We start from the raw sequence: 18060 nt of genomic DNA, 5'->3' as shown, positions 1-18060 counted from the left end.
TGCTCTGCTGCAAGGTGATATAACTCTAGTAGAACACAGTGGAAGAACCAGTCACTTTACATCTCAATGTTGTCTTTAAAAGTACTCAGCGCTGGTGGGTTACACAGCAATTGCATATACATACTGTATTTTTTTTTTTGGGGGGAGGGTTCTTGTTGACAGAATACAGTAGATCACAGCCTCCATCATGGTCTTTAGAGTGCTTCCTGATGAAAATGCTGTACAATCGTCCGTCTTCAATTCTCGATTCTCCCTGTTGCTGTGTGTGAGAGAGAGCGTAGCCAAATGAGGGGTACTGTGTATGTTTATCAGTTGAATAACAGTGGGCCAGATTATTTAAGACATGAGATAAATAAGGTACTACAGGACTTCTGGTGGGGTGAGAGCAGCCTTATGGGCTGTGACAATCAATGAGCCAAGGAATGAGCATAGAGGCACACGGAGGCCAAGATACACTATATGTTCCACCATCAACAATCTCCACCAGGATATTGCTATTCTATTGAATACAAATACCAATTTAAAGAAACAATCACGGTATGAGAATTAGGTGCATGAGTAGATTGTCACCTTCGGTTCTTATTATGATAGAGTAGCATCCTAACCAAGCCTGCACTGACGGAAGGGGAGCAATATGGTTGGGGGGGAGATGCCATCAATCATTCTGTCTCTACTCCATATGCAATCATCTCTCCCTCCCCCCCCTCTTCTCTCTTCCTCGTCTTCACTTTGGTATTGCACCCCATCTGTGATTTCCTCTCTATCACCCTCTCTATCTCGCTCCCTCTCTCGCTCAGAGGTGATGAGTATATCCCACTGGCTGCCTGGTACCTGTAGCAGTTGCAGGTTGAGCTCCAGCCCCCAGGCGGTACCGAGCTGCCTCTGCCTCTTCTCGGTCAGAAAGGAGGGGGATGGAATTGAGAGGTGGATGATGAGAGGGGGAGGAGGAGGACCTTATCGAGCATGGCCCTAATAAAGCAGGGGAATGAATGGAGATGAACCCTCTTCATCCTCACCCCTGCTCCTTTCCCCTTCTTCTCCCTCAGTCTCTCCCCTCCGCTCTGCCTCTGGAGCTGCACCACACGTGGGACCAGAGATGGTAAGACCTTCTCCAGCAGGTAAATCCTGCAAAGACAGCACACGTTCATGAATAATACATGGTGAACTCCATGGATGTCTAGGTTAGAGGCTTCTAAACAGCTTCTACCCCCAAGCCATAAGACCCCTGAACACCTAATCAAATGGCTACCCAGATGGCTACACAAATGGCTACCCACCCCTCTTTTACACCGCTGCCACTCTCTGTTCTTATCGTCTATGCATAGTCACTTTAATAACTCTACCTACATGTACATATTACCAGTGCCCCCGCACATTGACTCGGTACCGGTACCCCCCTGTATATAGTCTTGCTATTGTTATTTTACTGCTGCTCTTTAATTACTTGTTACTTTTATTTCTTAGTCTTATCCGTATTTTTTTTAACTGCATTGTTGGTTAGGGGCTCATAAGTAAGCATTTCACTGTATGGTCTACACCTGTTGTATTCGGCGCATGTGACTAATACAATTTGATTTGAATTCGAGCTGATTGTTCTCAGTCCTGACTTGAGCCAGCACTGGATAAGAGGGTCAGTGAAGGCCCACGCCCCTTGGGTCAGCTGAGCTTTGCGGACACACTCCCTGTGGGAGTCCAGTCTGCGCCCCCAGCTCTGACCCTCGGCTGGTGATCTGTCTCTCCAGAGTGCTCTCCCACCCTCTCTGTCCTCCTGAGATCCTTCCGTTTTCATCCCCCATTTCCCTGCTCAGATGGAGAGAGGATAGAGGGTCTGCTGTAAAATGTAAAAAATTAGGAGAAAACTGGGGCAACGGATCTGATTGGTGGGTATCTTTGGCAGAAAGGGGAGTGGAGCTTGTAGGCTATTTTGCACTCAAATTCATTTTCTTTCAGAAAGAAGGTATTTAAGATAAGTTTTTCAATTTTAGAGGTTGTTGCTGATATGTATGTGCAATACAATATTTATATTCAACAAAAAAACATAAAATGATGCCAAAATTGTGCAGAAAATGCTTGAATAACCAAGAGTAATTGGTGCATAATAAACTACCCTAAGAAATATGATTAATTTATGGAAAATACACAAATAACCCCCTGACCCCCTGATATTTTCCCTTTGGCTTCTGCATCAGACTCCTTGTTTACCTTATCTCGTTCTCCTTGTGTGAAATGGATTGACAACATTCCAATCCTCACCTTTCTCTCCCCTTGAGTACAATTCCAAAAGGATGGTGGCAATGCAAGCAGTCAATAAACAACCCTATGGAAATTAATCTCTGCACCTCAAATCTCGATCTACCTCTGTAGCCAACAACACCCTCCCCAGTGTGTGTAGGGGTGGCGTCTGCTTGTTGCTAGGCACAGGTCTCTGTTTGATGGTCACTAAGGGAAGGAAAAAGATCACTTGTTGTAAATGAGAGGAGGCAAATGGAGGGAGGGAGGGGTCACAGCCACTGAAACATGACCTCATCGCTCAGCTCAGCTGCACTGCAGAGCAGTGTGTGGTTCATATGATAGATTGCCTCCCTTTTATTTTGACACTTAATTGTGAGGCCTTTTCACAATAGGGGAGAGAGGGGTAAGTTAAGCCTTTCTTTTTTACATTCAGCATCACTTTGTCAAGGGAAATATAGTATTTTGTCTAATAAATATATCTACATATATTTCAGGATGTTGTGTATCCCTGGAAATAATCTGAATTCATGTAAAAATAAGTTTTGACAACATAGCTTTTCCAAAAAAAGTGGTCTCTTGGCACAACTTACTCCGGGTATGGAGTAAATTGAGCATAGGGACTGGGTAAGTTGAGCCGCCTTGGGGTAAGTGGTAGATGGTGTCCTGTGACAGTGGGTGATGGTGCTGGTAGGTCAAAGTTGAATTCATGGAATGGGGGTGTGGTATATTGCATATCTTAAATGTATGCCTACATTCAGATATAGATCTCTGTGTTCAATATCACTTACCCTTCCATTTCTTGACCAGCTGTCTGGGACAGGGATGTTGTTTTGATATGCCAATTCATAGGCATGTTCTCTGCATTTCAGTCTACTAAGCCCTTGAAACTGTGCTGCGAGATTCTTAATACGTTTAGCAATCTCAGACTCCAAGTCATCAGATAAGACCCTGTGTGCCTCTGCTACTCTATCGTAGCCTCTATTTCACACAGGTACGTTTGTTTTCTTTAGTGTCATTCAGTCATTTTTTCATCACTTGCCGTTGCTTGAATGGGCTTCTTTCCTTCTCTCACTTCCTTGGCTGCTCCTTCAAGAACCTCAAGAGGGTCAAGAGGGCCATTTCACCCCCCACCCTCTGTTGCATTCAAGAGGAAGTGCAGGCTAGGTCATGGTATTTGGGAAGTGACAGAAGTCACATTTCCTTTTCAAATCAACCTTTTGTACAATGACCTGATACTCTCTCTGCATCATAAAACTGATACTGAAACTCACTGAAAAACTATCTTTCAAAATCCTTCTGAAAGCGCTACGGTGCCTTCAGAAAGTATTCATACCTCTTGATTATTCCACATTTTGTGGTGATACACCCATCTGTACACAATACCCCATAATGACAAAGTGAAAACAAGCATTCACGCCCCTTTGCTATGACACTCCAAATTGAGCTCAGGTGCATTCAATTTCCTTTGATCATACTTGAGCCGTCTCAACTTGATTGGAGTCCAGCTGTGGCCAATTTAATTGTTTGGACATGATTTACAACGAAGCACACCTGTCTATATAAGGTCTCACAATTGACAGTGCATGTCAGAGGGCAGAGTTTTGGAGGAAAGATGGTTGAAGCTGATGTGGAGCTTAAACCTAATGGCAGTGGAATCAAGGAGAATTGGACTATTGTCCAAAGGGATGGAAAATGCGTACAGTGCTGAGAAAGTCCCTTCTTATCTTGTAAGAGTGCGGTTCATTCATGAGGAGCAGTTGATTGGATTGCCAATCTTGAAGAATCCATTTGAGATATCCAAACTGGTGGAGAGAGTGCTGGGTAAAGTGAAGGCTGTGAGGATTAGATTTGATGATCAGACGGAAAGTGTGTTGCGTCTCAACCGATTTGAGAAGTTTGATGTGTCGTGTCTCTCGTTGGACTCACCTGGACTCCTTCACATTGTTGATCGCCCCCTCAATATCTGTCTGTTCCTCAGTTTTGTTCCCCATGTCAGTATTATTGTCATAATGTCGTTTTGTTCCCCCTGTCCAGACGCTGTCCTTCCTCTGTTTGATGTCCGTTTTCCATTTAATGTTCACTCGTAGCGGCAATACACCTTTTGGGGTTGTAGTCTGCCATAAAACCCACAAAAGAAGAAGAGCATGTCAGAGTTTTTTTAGTTTAGTGTGCTGCTTTGAGGAGAGACATGTATGCGGGAGGCATAGAACAAGAACAGGAATATTGGGACAGGGACACAGAAACGTGGTTTTCTGAGGAGGAATGGTGGCAAAAAATGAGGAAGAGGAGGTTGAAGAGAATGAGGAAAGCAGAGGTTGGATTTGAATCTGAGGAAGATGGCGATAAAAATTGAGATAGGGTGTCAAGTGCAAACAGAGTGAGACTTGCGCCAGACTGAGTTCTGTAGGGGAAATGGAAGTGAATGAGGGAGTGTTAAGTGAAGTGAAGAGCTTGGAACCCGAGCTCGACATCGTTGGACATGATAAGAAGAATCTGGTCCAGTAGGAGTGAAATTTATGGAGAAATTGGACCCTTAACTTTTGGCAGATCCATTTGTGGTTTCAGGGTAGGTGAAAAATGAGTTGGGTGCAGTTGAATCAGTGAAGGTAACCTGCAGTGGGAATTTAAGATCTGTTTCTTGCTTTTCTCTTAGGAACAGGGCACCATTGAAAGGAGTGATTTCTGTGGTAGCGTTAAGTGTGGAGGTGGAGCAATTGATGTTGAAAATTCCTGGTGTTTGTGACACCTGCCGTTTGGTGTGACGCAGACCAGGTGGGGAGCCTGATGAAACAGAGGAGTCACTGTCAGTCCTTTTGAGTTTTGAGTCAGAGTCTCTGCCAGACAAAGTCATGTTAGCACATCTCAGTTATCCACTGCGTTGTTTCAGGTGCAACGTTTATGGTCATGTCGTAGCAGTATGTAGGAGGGAGATTCCAAGATGTGGGAAGTGTGAAGGAGGACATGGGACAGAGGACTGTGTAGTTTTGGTGGATAAAGTTGCGTGTGTCAACTGTAGGGGTGCCCATGTTGCTGGGGATCGGAAGTGTCCAGGCGAGAGAGGCAGGTTGAAGTGGCCAGAGTCCGATTAGTGCAGAAGGTGTTGTATGCTGAGGCAGTGAATAAAGTAGAGGAGGATGGGTCAAGGGTGAGGGATCCTAAGAGGATCCCAGTGAGTAATAGATTTTTACCAGCACAGAGGGATAGGCCAATGAGTGATTTATGCTTCAGTGAGATTGTCTTCTTAGAGTTCATAGCAATGGTTGTCATCACAGAAAATGGTGGCAGCTGCAGAAAATTATTTGGGTATATGAGATTTGACTTCAGAAGAGTTACAGGATATGTTGAGGGGTGGTAGCCTGTCCTCCCAGGCCGTTGGCATGGTGCAGGAGCAGATGGGGTCAAAGTAGTGGAATGGGGAAGTGGGGTTTATTAATATAGTTGGCAGCTGCAGAGAAGTACCTGGTTGTGAGGATTTTACTGCAGAAGAGTTGTAAGATGTTTTGAGACTTTCATTTTTTTAAATTGTGGTATATAGGTGTAGGGTTGGTTGGTGGTGCAATTGTGTTATTTTTTCCCCCCTTTATATTTATTGTATCACAAATGTAACGTGATTGAACACACAGTATACACAAACAAAAGGTGTGAACGCCATGATAACAAAAAAAAGAAGTGCATGTCAGAGCAGAAACTATACCATGAAGTCTAAGTGACGAGGCATATATCTGGGGAAGGGTATAAAACAATTTTGAGAGCGTTGAAAGTTTCCAAGAGCCCAGTGGTCTCCATCATTGGGAAATGGAAAAAATATGGAACTACCCAGACTCTGTCTAGAGCTGGCTGTCCGACCAAACTGAGCAACCGGGCAAGAAGGACTTTGGTCAGGGAGGTGACCAAGAACCCAATGACCATTCTGACAGAACTACAGAGTTCCTTGGCTGAGAGGGCCAGAAGGACAACAGTCTTTACAACACTTCACCAATCTGGGCTTTATGGGAGAGTGGCCAGACGGAAGACACTCCTGAGAAAAATGGCACATGACAGCACTCCTGGAGTTATCAAAAAGGCACGTGAAAGACTGAGATTGTAAGGCAAAATATTATGTGGTCTGATGACAAATTTGAAGTATTTGGCCTGAATACAAAGCGCTATGTCTGTAAAAAATCGGGCACAGCTCATCATCCGTCTAATACCTTCCCTACCGTGAAGCATGGTGGTGGCAGCATCATGCTATGGGGATGCTTTTCAGCAGCAGGGACTGGGAGACTGGCAAGGATAGAGGGAACCATGAATGGAGCCAAATACATGCAAATCCTTGATGAGAATCTGCTTCAGAGAGCAAACGACCGTAGACTGGAGTGAAGATTTACGTTCCAACCGGACAATGACCCCAAGCACACAGTCAAAGCAACACTGGAATGGCTTCAGAACCAGAATGTGAACGTCCTTGAGTGGCCCAGCCAAAGTCCAGACTTGAATGCCATTGAAAATCTGTGAAAAGACTTGAAGATTTCTGCTTACCGTCGCTCCCTATCTAATTTAAGAGTTTGAGAAAATCTGAAAGGAAGAATGGGAGAAAATCCCCAAATCCAGATGTGCAAAGCTGATACAGACGATGTAATGAAGCTGGAATCGCCGCCAAAGGTGCTTCTACAAAGTATTGACTAAGGGGTGTGAATATTTATGTAAATTATGTATTCCTGTATTTCATTTTCAATAAATGTGCAACAATTTCTAAAAACATGTTTTCACTTTGTCATTATGGGGTACTGTGTGTAGAATAAAATATATTAAATCAATGTTGAATTAAGGCTGTAACACAACAAAATGTGGGATAAGTCAAAGGGTATGAATACTTTTTGAAGGCACTGTACAAGAAGTCTCACAGGAACTACCCAGTGGGCACAGATGTCAGTTCAACATCTAGTTTTGATTTACATTTGGTTGAGTTGTCAACTAACGTAAAATCAACAAAAAAAATCACCATGTCATTGTATTTTGGTTACAATTTGGGTAAAAACATTTCTAAAATCCATAGTTGATAACTTTTTTGCAAATCCAATCTGTTTTCCACGTTTTTTGGATTGAATATAGGTTGAAACAACGTTGATTCAACCAGTTTGTGCCCAGAGTGGATTGCCTTTTGACATGCATTGCAGTTCACTCAGCTGCATACTGTTTAAACCGTAGATTTATGAAATTAGCTATATTTGGTGTTAGGAGCCTCATGTCAAAATGTTATTTTCAAACGTGTAGGACCGCATTATTTTTTCCCACCCTTTCCTGATAGTTTTCGGCATGGTTTTGCTGCATTCATAGCCTTAAATCCCGTTCACATAATTTGTCAAACGAGTTCAAAGCATTTGAATGCACACAACAGCCCCATTCTCCCAGTTTTACAAGTAGGCCTAGGATACTCCAGGTTTCCCACTTGTTATGAACGCAGCAAAACCATGCTGGAAACTGTAAGGGTGGAAGAAAATAATGCAGTACTACACGTTTGAAAATTACATTTTGACATGAGGCTCCTCTCACCAAATATAGCTAATTACACAAACCTACGGTTTAAACACTATGCAGATGATGTCAATCTAGCGGTGAAAGTACAGCTATCATGCTTTCAGACAAATTATACTGTTAAAAAATGACAATAATATATCGTTTTTTATAAATAATGTTTTGTTTCATTTAACTGCCGAAAATGCTCTTATCGAAGTCATTTACAAGCATTTCGCTACACTCTCAATAACATCTGCTAACCATGTGTATGTGACCAATAAAATTTGATTTTATTTCCTTAGTATGTGACGTTAGAGTTCATCATGTGGGAGAAGGTGGAGCTCAGAGATGATTTCCCACAAGTAATTACGAGTTGGAGGGGCGTTCACGTGGATTTTTCCCAGTCGTATGCTAGTATTTACGAATTGTTATCAATGCAGCATTAAACAATGTCGTTTGACAGCTGGCCAGTGGATCGCATGCGCCAAAATACGCTGCTGAATGAATAGGAGGGAAATCAGCAACGACCGAATAACCTCGGGCGCCTTGCACATCATCTACTCAAATTATGACCATCTCGCCACCTCTGCTTTCTCTAACTAAGGTATCCTTTTCCTGGACCTTGAATGGCGTTGGTCACGGTTCAGCGTTCGCCAACACCCAGCGTTACCTCCAGCCCCTGCGTGTCGGTGAGTTGTCGAGCTTGGTCGTCTGTCATAGCACGGGATTTAAGGCTAAATTCTACTGTTATTGTTTAGGGTGGATATAGCTAACGTAGCTAACAAGCAGGTTGTTGTCCCATACACTACCGTTAGTTAGCTAGGGGAAATACTTTTTACGGTATTTCGATACCGAAGTGACCTTTTCGTAGCAGGAGATTTAGGATAAGGTTAGGAAAAGGGTTAGGTGAAATGGTCTCCTAACCTGCGACGAAAATCACTTTGAAACGAAGTGCGGTGAAAAGTGTGCCCCAGCTATCTGCAGTAGCTGGCTATGTCCTGCTTTTTTGTGCGCATGCGTTCCTAAGAAATTGTTAAACAGAAATGTGTTCTGGCTGTCTGCGTTGTGTATAGAAACACTTTTGACTTTTGCATATACAAAGTTAAACTTCCCCATTTCCAGACAATTTGTCGCTTAGCTTCCACAGTCCCAGCCTGGCCAGCTAGCCAGTGAAGTTAGCTAGCTAGATACAGTAGTGACTGTTTTGCAATGCAAATAATTCCAGTGCATATCTGACCTGTTTATCTTTAAGTCAATTATATACATGTTCTTAAATAACTCAAAGAACCCAGTTTAGCTTTCTTAGCCGGTGTCAATCTGTGTTGGCGAGTTTACCTGCGCATAGCTAACTGATCATAATGTTGCATTCGGTCACTGCCATAATTGTTTGTACTGTATAGAGTTTAAACTCATAATTTTTATTAAACAGACCTAGCTAAAACAATGTAATGGACTCTCACAACAGTTCCATATCAACTAGGCTCAAGTTATTCTCATATTTTACATGAAAACCGGATTAGTATGACATGGCTGTCAAACGACCTTTTATGATCCACATTGGGGAAGGTTCCACATGACATCGAGGGTTAAAGTAGTGGACTATAGAGAAAAGGGGGCTATTTGTGACGTATCCATTGCGAGTTGTCTGTGGCTAGAGTAAAATAGTTTCTGTTTTGCTGTGACATGTCTCTGTGTGAATTGTCCATGCCTGAATCACATTAGGCCAGTATAAATGGGAAAGAGGACCATGAGGGATGCACTATCTTTCTCTCGAAAGCCATGAAAACAGCTCAAGCAAAGGTCAACACAGAAATGTAGAGATGTGTTAAGAGCAGTCAGTCAGACAGAGAAATCAGGTTATGTAGGTGAAAGGAGCAGATAGCCCATTTATACGTAACTGACAATAAAGGAAACCTAAAGTGTCTTAATTTTTTTATTTGTTTTTATTTAACTAGGCAAGTCAGTTAAGAACTAATTCTTATTTACAATGACCGCCTACCAAAAGGCTTTCTGCCGGGAGGGGGGCTAGGATTAAAATATAGGACAAGAGACACTACATAAAGAGAGACCTAAAACAACAACAGCAGCATGACAGCAACACAACATGACATCTACATGGCAGCAGCACAACATGGTAGCAGCACAAAACATGGTACAAACATTATTGGGCACAGACAACAGCACAAATGGCAAGAAGGTAGAGACTACAATATCACGTGAAGCAGCCATGATTGAGTCTTTGAATGAAGAGATAAAACTGTCCAGTATGAGTGTTTGTTGCAGCTCGTTCCAGTCGCTAGCTGCAGCGAACTGAAAAGAAGGACGACCCATGGATGTGTGTACTTTGGGGACCTTTAACAGCAGAACAGGTGTTGTATATGGAGGATGAGGGCTGCAGTAGATATCTCAGATAGGGGGTAGTGAGGCCTAAAACAGTTTTATAAATAAGCATCAACCAGTGGGTCTTGCAACGGGTATACAGAGATGACCAGTTTACAGCGGAGTATAGAGTGCAGTGATGTGTCCTATAAGGAGCGTTGGTGGCAAATCTGATGGCTGAATGGTAAAGAGCATCTAGCCGGTCGAGAGCACCCTTACCTGCCGATCTATAAATTACGTCTCCGTAATCTAGCATGGGTAGGATGGTCATCTGAATCAGTGTTGGTTTGGCAGATGGGGAGTGTGTGTTGGTGGTTGAGATCAGCTCCTCCTTCAGTTTGATCAGCTCTTGAGTTTAGGATACTCTTCTAACCTGTCAGACAGACAGGTTTGGGCGTTGGGCCACCACAAGCCGCCAGAACAGCTGCAATGACCCTTGGCATAGATTGGACAAGTGTCTGGAATTGTATTGGAAGGCTGCAACACCATTCTTTTAAGGGAAATTCCCTAATTTGGTCTTTTGTTGATGGTAGTGAAAAATGTTGTCTCAGGCGCTGCTCCAGAATCTCACATAAGTGTTCAATTGGGTTGAAATCTGGTGACTGAGACACGCCCTTAACCCCCCCCCCCCCCCCCCCTTCCAACAACTGCTCCCCACCAACGTGGATGTTGATTTTAAGGCAGCCCCCCTCACCTCTCTGATTCAGAGGGTTTGGGTTAAATGCAGAACACACACTTCAGTTGAACGCATTCAGTTGTGCAACTGACTAGTATCCCCATTTCCTAATGCGCCTTTGAGACCTCTCTTTGTAAGTCTTCTACTAGCCATGGTAGCTAGCCATGGTAGCCAAAATAATATATATTTATACATAACCTTAAGCATGAAGGGATGTTTTAATTGTTTAATTAACTCAGGAACCACACCTGTGTGGAAGCGCCTGCTTTAAACATACTTTGTATCCCTCATTTACTCAAGTGTTTCCTCTATTTTGGCACAGCGATGGTGCTGAGGCTACCAGCTGCCTGTCATGTGACCCATGAGGCACCCATGTGAGATGCCTGAAGCCTTCTCTTGAGAAAGCGCCTCCTTTGCTATGTTCTACTGGTAGGCCATTACCACAGCAAGATGCCATGCAGGTCAGGGTTATTATGGCTGGCGTTCTTGGAATGATGGATGGTCATGATAGGGGGGGGGGGAAGCATTCCAGTTGACTGCCTTTGCTGTGTGTGGACATAGCACTATCATCTCCTTTAGCTCCGTGTCTGATATCCCATTGACGTTAACACCATGCAAGGGAACTTTAGGCCTAGCTTATTTGATTTAGGCCGATTCTGTCACTCCTACCACTGACTATTGTTTAGGCAAGTATCAGCGCAGACTGAAGTGTCAAATATTGACTCGCCTATTAATTAAGCCTACTCTGTATTCTGAACATCGAATCAGAGGGGGATTGCTGGACGGGGGAAATCTGCCTATTAGCACACTAAATCCTCCCCTCTCATTGGCTCGACGCAATCCCCTGTACATCCTTCCTCCGTGGTGGCATGGTAACCATGGAGATAGGCCTGTACATAATATTACATGTATGGTGACTTAACCACGGGGAGAGGAGGAAGCTTGCGGTCTCCACTTCTCCACTAAAACACCTTTCTATAGCAGCCTATTGGCCTCTGTTGCTTTCGCCGTTCGAAAAACAGCGGGTGAAATGTTTTTGAAAGCTTGTCTCATTGAAGGGACGGCTGGCTCCCTCGAGTCATATTTCTCCTGAGTCACCATGTTTCTTTACTGTATTTCTGATGTGTGAGGGTTTATGTCCAGGCCAAGGCATGTTTGCCTCCATTGTAGTAATCTACAGTACATTCAGTGTGGCAGTCCAGCATTAACTGGCATCTGTCTGCTTTTTGATTTGTGCATGTTTGCGCGCCATCATGGTCATGTGCCCAAGCCCAACAAGCAGATCTCTTTACATAGACAAGGCCTAAATGTAAGCATTTTGTATTCGTGAGTATAGGCCTGAGCTCTCTCTGGAATTTTGTGTGTTCTGCTCTTCTATGAAGATGCATTCGCTCAATCACTTCTTCCCATCCCCTGTGTGTCATGTACATCGTGTCTGTATAGGACATGGTGAATGTAGCCAATGTGTGGTGCATTGGGCTTTATTAACCCAGTTCTGTCTCTGTCTCTGTGACCGTGTGGCTGGACAGAGGTGGGGGGGGGGGGTCTGCTATGGCTGCTGTGTCCAGGATTGACAGCCTGATCCCTGGGAGAAAGTTCCCTGAGTTTGGGGATTACTGGAGCAGAACAGGCTGGGATTATGGCCTGCCTGTCTGTCTGAGCAGGGACAACAGACTGCCTGGCCTGGGCGGGTGGGTGGGGGTGGAGAGAGAGGGATGCTTCAGAACAGGCCGGCAGCCATTTTAACCCTTATCTATTCTGCCTTATTCTGGGTTTTGTGAAATATCACAACAGCCAACCCCATGACATGGATGAAAGTGGATATTTAGCGACACATTTAGCCATTGTGGAATTCATTATCCTCATTAAAATAAGGTTAATTCACTCTTCCTCGGTGCCTGGCGCAAAATCTCCCTTGAATAGATAGCTATACACTTAAATCTAGCAAGCCTAAATATTAACAGCTGTTTTGACTGGGTGTGGAATTCTTGTTCAGAAGGTCTGCCAGCGGCACACCTCCTAATATTGCTGTGGTACTAGATCTGTTTGGCTCATTGTTAGACATTTGAGTCACTTGACTTGATTCATATGCTTATCTCCTTGTTCAGGCCGGTTATTGTGAACAAGCAACCTTGTCTATTCATGTGACTGCAGCTGTCTGTCTCTGTCTGTGCGGCCACAATTGATGGGTGTGTCTGTCTGTAAATGTGTCATTACTGTAGTCCGTTTATGAATACGTTACAGAGTGTGTACGTGCATGCGTTTGTTGGTTTCTGACTGGTTCTCTGCTCTCTCCCCAGGAGGCAGACAGTGGTGAGGATGACCGTCGTTCCCAGCCCCGGAGGTAAGATAAGACCATTACCAGTCACGCTGACGTGATTGGCTGAAGCCTACTGTTAGAAGTCAACGTATTGTAATCGAACAACTCTGAAGTATTTTTGGCCATTGCACTGACAACATTCCAGGCCCGGCTGAATTTCTCCTCAAGTATTGTTGTGTTCAGTGCCTGATTCAGCTGAGACGACAAATGTCTGTCATTGGACCTCTGGAAGCTCAGCTGTAGTTCCAGCTACTGTCCACCTGGGGGAGTGTGTTGACCAGAGTTAATGTGCTGTCTTGGCAGTTGGGTTGATTATCAATACTGTCTTTTGGATCAACTCCGCTCACATACTCTGCTGCAGAGTCAACTGACTCTTATTTAGCCTGAGACCGAGGCAGCACAATGACTGACAGAGGGGGTCTCAGCAAACACTTGAACAGAACAAGAATATTACACAGGTGGGTGTGGAACATTGGGCTTCCGAGTGGCGCAGCATCTCAGTGCTACAGACCCTGATTCGATTCCAGGCTTTATCACAATTGGCTGTGATTGGGAGTCCCATAGGGTGGCGCACAATTGGCCCAGCGTCGTTAGGGTTTGGCTGGGGTAGACCGTCATTGTAAATAAGAATGTGTTCTTAAATGACTTGCCTAGTTAAAAATAACAAAATATAAATTATGACTGGGCCTGGGCTGTTATAAAAAGCATACAAGCATACAAGCATAAAACAAGAGGGACTGCATATCTCCTTTCAATTTACAGTATATGATCAAAAATATTTTCTAATTTCTTGAAAATGACATTTTTATCAACATGTAGACTCGTAATGTAATGGTTGCGGTTTTGCATCTCCAACACTAGGATTTTTGAAATGCAAAATAGTCAGCCTATAAGTATTTGGGTTGGTTTGTAGTACTCGTGTATGACTACTCCAATGAATTACTCCTGCTGATATATTTGCGTAGTTGTATCTGATATCTGTGTTACCTGCCGCTTGACTTCAGTTTGTATTTTATAGAAGGACAGGACGTCACTGTTGTTCTCGTTTGTGTTGGTTCACTTGTCTTGGCATTTGGGTTTATCAGTACTGTCTCTTGGAATAAGGTTCATTCACACAGGTCATACTAATAGTTATAAACTCAGTAAAAAATAAAAGAAATGTCCTCTCACTGTCAACTGCGTTTTATTTTCAGCAAATTTAACATGCGTAAATATTTGTATGAACATAAGATTCAACAACTGAGACATAAACTGAACAAGTTCCACAGACATGTGACTAACAGAAATTGAATGTGTCCCTGAACAAAAGGGAGGGGGGTCAAAAGTAACAGTCAGTATCTGGTGTGGCCACCAGCTGCATTAAGTACTGCAGGGCATCTCCTCCTCATGGACTGCACCAGATTTGCCAGTTCTTGCTGTGAGATGTTATCCCACTCTTCCACCAAGGCACCTGCAAGTTCCCGGACATTTCTTGGGGGAATGGCCCTAGCCCTCACCCTCCGATCCAACAGGTCCCAGACGTGCTCAATGGGATTGAGATCCGGGCTCTTTGCTGGCCATGGCAGAACACTGACATTCCTGTCTTACAGGAAATCCTGCACAGAACGAGCAGTATGGCTGGTGGCATTGTCATGCTGGAGGGTCATGTCAGGATGAGCCTGCAGGAAGGGAGGAGGATGTCTTCCCTGTAACGCACAGGGTTGAGATTGCCTGCAATGACAACAAGCTCAGTCCGATGATGCTGTGACACACCGCCCCAGACCATGACGGACCCTCCACCTCCAAATCGATCCCGCTCCAGAGTACAGGCCTCGGTGTAATGCTCATTCCTTCGACGATAAACACGAATCCGACCATCACCCCCGGTGAGACAAAACCGCGACTCGTCAGTGAAGAGCACTTTTTGCCAGTCCTGTCTGGTCCAGCGACGGTGGGTTTGTGCCCATAGGTGACGTTGTTGCCGGTGATGTCTGCTGAGGACCTGCCTTACAACAGGCCTACAAGCCCTTTGTCTGCAATAGGCTGAGAGAGGCTGGACTGTCTGAGCACTGATGGAGGGATTGTGCGTTCCTGGTGTAATTCGGGCAGGTGTTGTTGCCATCCTGTACCTGTCCTGAAGGGTGTGATGTTTGGATGTACCGACCCTGTGCAGGTGTTACACGTGGTCTGCCACTGCGAGGACGATCAGCTGTCCGTCCTGTCTCCCTGTAGTGCTGTCTTAGGCGTCTCACAGTACGGACTTTGCAATTTATTGCCCTGGCCACATCTGCAGTCCTCGTGCCTCCTTGCAGCATGCCTAAGGCACGTTCACGCAGATGAATGTAAAAAATAATACAACTAAAGAAAAACCCTTGAATGAGTAAGTGTGCCCAAACTTTTGAATGTATATTTATGTATGTATTATTTCTTAGCTCAGAACTTGAGGGGCCAAGTAAAAACCACCTATGGGCCAAATTGGTTGATGAACCCCGCTATAGGCTAATAGGACCTGGCTATAGTACCCTTGGAACTGACAAACAAAGGCGCGTGTTTGTCTGGATTTGAGTATCGGCCTAATGTCAAGTATTGTTCTCGTCAGAATTTCACCTGAACTCTCAATCGTAGGACCTTCAGAAATTCACAACGTCATAATAATGATATTACATAGAATTACTTGATGACAGAGTTGATTGTTGTAACAAACCTAACTTTACACAGTCATGGAAAAAGCCATTATTTTGGTAAGCTAGTCGGCTTGCACCAAGACGGCATTATAAAGTCTGCTGTACTTACTACTTATAGGCCTATTCAGCTGTCATGGCTGTTTATTATGTTCTCATGTTACTGTTATGTACACCTAACCCTTGCAATGTAGCGTGTTTTCTGTACATTGATTTCATTTGACTTCTGGTCAGGAATTAGTCTATTGAATTCTGCTAATGCAAGGTAGGAGTCAGAGTCTTCCAGTGCAGTTCTAGTTTGCAAACATACTGGCTCCACCACTGCGAACTGTTTGGCTTCATGCTGAGAAGGAGCCAACATGACATTGTGTGCATTTGGCCAGTACAACCCCATAACAGAACATTTAACGCCCATTATGCTTTGCACTGACTTCACTCTGCGCTCCAATGCTGCAGGACATGTGGGCTCAATTATCTATTAGGTAATACTATTGCGATGGTGAGGTCATTTCCCCCTGCCCTGCCCATTCAATGTCCTCTGTGAGAGTGTTCAGATCGTGGGCTATTTTGTCATTTGGCTGCCTCTTTTGCCAATTCCTCCCCCCCAACCCCTTTATTGTAACAGCCTGACCCCCTCGTTGGTTATGTAACAAGAAGCCCAAATTATCAGTTACATACATACATACACCTCATAATGATTCCAGTACTAGAAATACATTGAAGGCAATGTTTCAGGGGGGGAAATTGTGCAGTACTCGATGTTCCACGTTTTGCTCAGCCCTTACCAGTTATGGTATGAGGGCCAATGTCATCTATTCTGTGCCACGCACAAACACGCACGCGAAAGACACGACAGCTGTTGGTCCCACGGCTCTGATTTAAGTGTAACATACTGTAATACATTAATCTGTGCTCTGGCTGTGTGACGTGTATGCACCGCGATGAATGTCAAGGACAGCGTACTATATAGTGCAGGACTAGGCCTACTTCATTGTCGTTAATAGTAAGGAGAGGGCTGTTGGACTGCAGGCCTATTTGGGGGGGAGAAGGGATAGGCTAAAGGATGTTCAGGGTCCTCTCTGTGACCTTGTCTATTCATTGTTATCAGTAGGCATTTCCTTTCAACTGCTAACTTCAACATGGCTCTCGTAAGATTTGAGTTGGTAGACACACACTGATGTGCACAGACCTTTCAGCGGGCAGGTTTTTTGTTTATTTTTTTTAAACGCCTCAATTCATAACATACCTCCTGTATAGATTTTTTTTATTATTGAGCATAGGTCTGTTTATTTCTGTAACACATTCACTCGTCACAAATTATAAGCAAGCTACACTATATTTACAAAAGTATATGGACACCGCTTCAAATTAATGGATTGAGCTATTTCAGCCACACCCGTTGCTGACAGGTGTATAAAATTGAGCACACATCCATGCAATCTCCATAGACAAACATTGGCAGTAGAATGGCCTTGCTAAAGCGCTCCGAGTTCCAAACTGCCTCTGGAAGCAACGTCAGCACAGAACTGTTTGTCAGGAGATTCATAAAATGGGTTTCCATGGCCGAGCAGCCGCACACCAGCCTAAGATCACCATGTGCAATGCCAAGCGTCGGCTGAAGTGGTGTAAAGCTTGTCACCATTGAACTCTGGAGCACAGGGATGCGAACTAGTCACCTTTTGGCGAAATTCGCCATTTTTAATCCAAAATAGGTCAACTGTGATTCGTGTAGATTTTTGTGACTGGGGGCTTCTCTAATATGTACATTTGGGTCACTATTGGCTGTAAGCAAATCAGTGATGCGCGTTTTGGAGCAATAATATCTATATCCAAGGCTCGAGTCTGGGCTCAGCCAGCCGTTCACATAAGAACAGAATGCAGCACGCGAGTGAAGAGACAACCAACTTGCTAGTTACAGCATCAGCGCGGGTTCTGGGAAAGACAGCGGAGAGTGCAAAGGCAGTTTGATTTGGTGATGAAGCGTACTTCATGAGCTATAACCGAAAAACTGGTATTTGGAAAGTTTGACGTGAAGGAGCAAGTGTGATGGAACAAGTTTTGTTAGCATTGTTAAGTACTGTTATCTTGCTACAGTAGCTGGATCAAATGATCTGTTAGCTAGCCAGAGAAATGTTGAGCAACATTATCTAACTTAGCTGATCAAATAATTGTTTGATGTGAAAATTTGCTTTCTAGAGTCAAAAGTCAGTCAGACAGTTAGCTAGCTAACGTTACAACATCAGATAAGGTAACGTTAATAATGTTCCCGAGGAACCAATTAGCTGTAGTATTAACTG

The 18060-nt window shown here is 44.1% G+C and overlaps 1 protein-coding gene and 1 long non-coding RNA gene across 2 annotated transcripts in view; one reads left to right on the top strand and one right to left on the bottom strand.

The window, feature by feature from the left end:
* Positions 1-134: 134 nt before the first annotated feature.
* On the bottom strand, positions 135-2363 carry LOC139549786 (uncharacterized). The gene is made up of 3 exons (XR_011669934.1): positions 2203-2363; positions 832-1125; positions 135-259 (listed from the first exon to the last, which is right to left on the bottom strand). It is a non-coding gene; the product is annotated as an uncharacterized lncRNA (long non-coding RNA).
* Positions 2364-8059: 5696 nt separating this feature from the next.
* LOC139549035 (protein phosphatase Slingshot homolog 2-like) overlaps positions 8060-18060 on the top strand; it is a 35526-nt gene continuing 25525 nt past the window's right edge. Inside the window, exons 1-2 of the mRNA XM_071359092.1 lie at positions 8060-8417; positions 13084-13127. Coding sequence (XP_071215193.1) covers positions 8355-8417; positions 13084-13127 — 107 coding nt within the window. The 5' untranslated portion in view covers positions 8060-8354. The remainder of the gene's footprint in view (positions 8418-13083; positions 13128-18060) is intronic.

This window comes from Salvelinus alpinus, chromosome 22 (assembly GCF_045679555.1).
Source record: "Salvelinus alpinus chromosome 22, SLU_Salpinus.1, whole genome shotgun sequence".
Classification (NCBI taxonomy): Eukaryota; Metazoa; Chordata; class Actinopteri; order Salmoniformes; family Salmonidae; genus Salvelinus; species Salvelinus alpinus.
The sequence above is the reverse complement of the archived record's forward strand: the minus strand, read 5'-3'. Positions and strand labels throughout refer to the sequence as shown.